General features: G+C 38.0%; 1 protein-coding gene across 1 annotated transcript; it reads right to left on the bottom strand.

Moving 5' to 3' along the window:
• Window positions 1-4,401: 4,401 nt before the first annotated feature.
• On the bottom strand, window positions 4,402-5,337 carry LOC129402574 (olfactory receptor 2G3-like). The gene has a single exon (XM_055129606.1). The coding sequence runs from the start codon at window positions 5,335-5,337 to the stop codon at window positions 4,402-4,404; it is 936 nt and encodes a 311-aa protein (XP_054985581.1).
• Between the last annotated feature and the right edge of the window lie 300 nt (window positions 5,338-5,637).

Here is a 5,637-nt window from a genome sequence, read left to right as displayed (position 1 = left end):
TTTGATTAAAATTTTATCATGAATGGATATTGGACCCTGACAAAGTACCCTATCAATTGACGTTGTCATATTATATTTGTCCTCTCCTTTGGTTGATATGGTGAATTACATTCATTTATTTGCATATATTAAATTATCCTTGCATTGCTAGAATGAATTCAACTTCATCATGGGGTATGATCTTCTTACTATATTGGTAGATTTGGTTCATGAAGATTCTCTTGCAGCTCTTTGTATCATTGTTCATCATGCGTGTTGATCAATTTCCTTTTGTAGAGATATCTCATTCAGTTTTTGGAATTAGAATAATGTTGGCTTCATCAGAGCTCTTCAGACAGATTCCTGCCTCTGATATTTGGAACATTTGAGGAGTGTAGGTAGCACATCTTCTTTAAAATTTTGGTAGAACTTTCTAATGAACCATTGGCACCAGGCTTTTGGACTTGGGGAGAATTTTTTCATTGCAGATTCTATTTTCTTAATCATGGTTGACTTGTCCAGGATATTTGATGAAGTCTCAGGAGGTTGAGTCATCCTGAAAATGGACCCCTTTCTTCTGACTCCTCCATCTGAGGGGCATAAGGTTATTTATAGTTAACCTGGCTTGATCTTTTGTTTGTTTCTGAAGTATCTGTTGCAACTTCTCTCCTTTTGATCCTGATTTAGTGTATATTTTATGCACACACATATGTGAAGATATTAGGGATTTCTCATTTTGTCCCTTCATGAATCAATCTGAGTATTTGTCAAATTTCAGTATTTCAGTATTTAACACCAGGTCTTTTGTTGGTTTGTCATTAGCTGATTTATTGATTGAGTTCTGTGATTTACAATATTGATACCTAGTGGTTTCCCATGCACACAATTTCAAAATCACATCAATCTGCAGTGTACCTAACTCCCTTCCCCAAGGAGCCCAGAGTTTCTCTCCTTTAACCCCCACTTCTGACAACTCAATTGTGTGGATTAGCTCTCCTGTTGTTTTGCCTTTGACCTTTGTCCCTATCATGTTGTGTAACTTTAGTTCCCACATCTGTGAGGTCATTCTGTATATGTCCCCTTCCTTCTGACTGACTTCACCCAACATGATATGATCTAGTTCCATCCATGTTACTACAAATTACATGATTTGGGTCTTTGTTAGAGCTGTATAATATTAAATTCCGTATATATTTCACAATTTCTTAATCCATTTTATAGAAAATGACAAAAGGTGAGGTTATCATCACTGTCTACAAAAAAAATCAGTTAACAAACTTCTTGATCAATAAACTGGTATTGCAAGAGGGCACTAACTGATTTCATATAAAAGACATAAATAAAAACACAGAAACATACAAACAGGTGTCTTTCAAGTAAGATAAAATGATTTATTCATGTATACAGGAAAACATTTTTTATCCTGGGACACAATTTTAACGAAGGTTTGTCATAAAAACATATCTATCTAATAATATGTTGAAAATCCCCTTTGCTTTTAGAATATTTGCAAAATCATTTTTAATTATCATATTTAAAATGAGTGTCTCTTTAAAGGAATTCCAATGATAAACATTCATTTAATTTTTCACATGTGCAAATAGAGAGAGATATACACAAATCTTCACTGCAGCATTATTTGGCTTACCAAAAGAATACAAACAACATGAATGACCCGACCTTAAGTTATTGAATACTCTTTTCTTTTTTTTTTAATTTTATTTTATCACCATGTGGAAAGTTACAAAGTTCTCAGGTTTATGTCTCAGTTATACCGTATTCAAACACCATTCCTTCACCAGTGCCCATATTTCACCACCAAAATCCCCAGTATACCCCCCGCACCCACCCCAATTGTATAACTGATTAATTTCACTTCATTTTCTCTTCACCTTGATTATGTTCCATATTTCAACACAAAACTCACTATTGTCGTGGGAGTTATACCCCAAAACAAGATAACCCTATTAAGGAAGCATTTGATAATTAATTTTCCATTAAAAGATTGTATGTTTTCAGGTTTTAGAAAAGGTCGCGCGGCCGCATTAGTGGCCGCATGGCTCAGATGTGTCCCAGTCCTGAATCCCGGAGCCGTGTTAGTTGCTGCTCAGTGTCGCCAGGGCTCCATCTGAAGAAGGTGTTGTGGCTGCACCTCCTCCTTCCGGCTCCCCGGTGTTGTTGGCCCCAATTCGGGTCCGGAGCATTTTCCGGTCCACGTTGCCCACCAGAATGCCTGGCCGCTTCTCTGTTAATTGTGGCAAGATGGCGCCGAGGGTGGGTCGAGGGCATGACTTTCGGCGGCTGGGACCTCTTGGAGTTTGGGCTGGCGCCGCCCCACTCCAGTGCCCCCTCGCGGCTCAGATGTGTCCCAGTCCCGAATCCCAGAGCCTTGTTAGTTGCTGCTCAGTGTCACCAGGGCTCCATCTGGAGAAGGTGTTGTGGCTGCACCTCCTCCTTCCGGCTCCCTGATGTTGTTGGCCCCAATTCGGGTCCGGAGCATTTTCCGGGCCGCATTGCTCACCAGACTGCCTGGCTGCTTACTGAATACTCTTTTCTAATGAACATTATGTATCCATTCAGAATAATGAGATAAAGCTACAAAAGTAGTGTGAACTCTGAAGATCATTAAAAAAATTTTAGGAATGTATTCAATACAAAAGTGTCAGAAGTTTCACATAATCAGCTATTACTATGCATTTATAAATAAATATATAAAAACAGAAATATCTATAGCTATCATATACACATTATTTTTAGAGAATAATATGGAGTTAGGAGTGATGGTAAGATATATTTATATATCTGTGTACACACTCCTATGATTTCATATTTCACTTATTTCTCTATTTTTTAATAATAATGAGGACAAACTAATACCATAACTAAAATATCTTTCAGGGGATGTCACTGCACATAATAAGATTATAAACATGAAAGAAGTGTGAAAATCACTAAATTAATGACTTTAATGAGAGTCATTAAAGAGTCAAGGCTAAAATTAGCTAAATGAACACTCATCCTGCTGGAATTTTCCTTAATATGCATATATTTATTTTCAGATTTGACTTTTTGTTTCAAATATACCTCTTAAAGGAATATAGACAAATACCTTACAGCAAAATGCAGATGACCCTTGAGAACATAGAGTTAGGGGCTTCAAATTAACTACAGCTGAAAATTGGCATGCAAGTTTTGATTCTCCCAAAACATAACGAACAACATGCTGTTGACCAGACCCTAAAACATGAATAGTCACTTACCATATGTTTTGTGTAGCATATACTATATTATTTACAGTAAATGAAGCTAGAGTAAATAAACATGCTATTAGGAAAATCAGGAAGAATTCAGGGCTGGAGAGACAGGGGTTCGGTGCTCGCCTGGTCTCTGCTGACACCAAATACAGTGGGACACCACATGTGGTCACCAAGTATGGCCACATTGTACATGGTTCCGTCCCTGGCACAACAAATGGTCCTCCAAGAACCACCAGAAACAAACCCTGAGCACAGACAGGTGTGACAAATAAATGGGAATAAAACAAAAATCAGACAGAAAAAAATGTATTTGCAATGCTGTGTTAAACTTGTTGATAAGTTTGTGCGTCTATTTACAAGAAAATCGTGAAAATGTTTTTTCATGTGAGAGAACCAGATCTGTGAATCTGCCTAAAATATGTCCTTTTAAAATATAAAAAAACTAAGCTATTTTGCTATGCTTCAGAAATTATAATGAAATATCAGAAGTTTATGTACTCTGCATGAAATGGATTCAGGGTCTAAAGGAGAAAGGTTGCTATTCAATCCTATCATACTTCCCATTGCTTTTCCCAGTATTCTTATGATTATCAAGCCCAGGGGTTGATAGACAATGGAAAGACTGGGGATCATGTATACAATTATTTAAAATAATATTATTTTAGGGTTCTTTTGCAAAGGCAATATTACGTGGTTTCCTAAAACTAATATATTATAGCTTTAAAATTCTCTATTTGAATAAACAAATTAACTAATCACAAACAAATGTGTAAAAATATCCATTTGTCATAGGAAGATAAATTGTATAAGATTGTAATCTTCTTAGCATATAAGACTGTAATCTTCTTAGCATATTCTCCAACTCTACAGATATTTAAGAATGTAAAAATATTTACCTCTCCATCACCCATCACTCTCTTCATCTCTCTCTCTCTCTCTCAGGCACAAACACACACACACACACACACCCCACAAACACACACACATGAAACCATGAGCTCACAGTTGAATCTAAATGTTTCTTTTTCCAAATAATATTAGTCATATCATATGTAAATACAGAAAGATCATCAACATGTTTCTTCCGTATGTAGTAGCAGTTATTTAATTATATGCTTCCTAAAATTACCTTCTAGCACAGAAAATCAATTTCCCTGACCTTTGCTTAGGCACTGGGTTCTCTTCTGAACAATCTCCTCAGAGCTCCTTTCACATCCTTGTTCCTCAGCGTATATATGAGGGGGTTGAGGGTGGGAGTCGCAACACTATAGAAGAGTGTGAGATACTTTCCCTCAACATAGCCATAGTATTTCTGTGGTTTGATGTATATGACCGAGCTGGTCCCAAAGAAGAAGGACACCACGATTAGATGAGAGCCACAGGTCCCAAGTGCCTTGCGCCAAGCTTGGGCTGACTTCAGTTTTGTCACTGCTTGCACAATGAGGCCATAGGAGAGCAGTATCAGTGACATAGGAATAAGGATGAGAACTAGTGTGGCCACAAAAAGCTGGACCTCATTTGCATGTATGTTTACACAAGCCAACTTGACCAAGACAGGCACCTCACATAAGAAGTGTTGCAGACGATGGTGTCCACATCGAGGAAGCTGAAGGGTGATGGTGCTTTGGATGAGAGTGTTCCCGACTCCACTCACCCATGCCACTGCTGCTAGGGCCTTGCAGAAGGAGGGGTGCATGATGGTGGTGTAATTGAGAGGTTTGCACACAGCTACATAGCGATCAAATGCCATGATAGTCAGGAGGACACATTCCGTGGAACCCAGGGACAAACACACGTAGAGTTGGATGGCGCAGCCAGTCCAGGAGATGGTCTTGGATGGTCCCTTCAAATTCCACAGTAACTGAGGGATGATACTCGTGGTTAAGCCAAGGTCAATAAAGGAGAGATTGGTGAGGAAATAATACATGGGTGTCTGGAGTTTGGCGTCCAGGAGGGACACCAGGATGATGGCTGAGTTGCCAACTATTGTCAGAAGGTAGGAGACCAAAACCACCACAAAAAGGATGAGCTCCAGTTGGGGCTGATCTGAGAATCCGAGCAAGACAAAATCTCCCTCAGATGTTTCATTGTTCTGTTCCATTGGTCTGTTAAAATAAAAGATGAAAATGAACACAGGGAATTCTATCGAGAAAAATGTGACGACTCGCTCACCATAATTTTAGTAAATTCTTAGATAAGTTACTTTAATTAGTGAGGTTACACAGAAAAGAAAAAATGGCATTGATACTTTGGTTATTTCTTCATTATCATCATTTTTTTTCTCATAATGCATTAGCTACATTTTCCATTTTTTAATAGTTGTTAAATTTTCTGGTTTTGGTTATACTTTTGTTAGTAGAGGGGAAGGGAAAGAAAATGAAGTTAGACTGACTTAAATGTC

The sequence above is a fragment of the Sorex araneus genome, chromosome 2 (assembly GCF_027595985.1).
Source record: "Sorex araneus isolate mSorAra2 chromosome 2, mSorAra2.pri, whole genome shotgun sequence".
NCBI classification, from domain to species: domain Eukaryota; kingdom Metazoa; phylum Chordata; class Mammalia; order Eulipotyphla; family Soricidae; genus Sorex; species Sorex araneus.
The sequence above is the reverse complement of the archived record's forward strand: the minus strand, read 5'-3'. Positions and strand labels throughout refer to the sequence as shown.

Bases quoted from the DNA above. Each gene is read 5' to 3' on its own strand.
- LOC129402574 (XM_055129606.1), bottom strand. From the start codon at position 5,337: ATGGAACAGAACAATGAAACATCTGAGGGAGATTTTGTCTTGCTCGGA.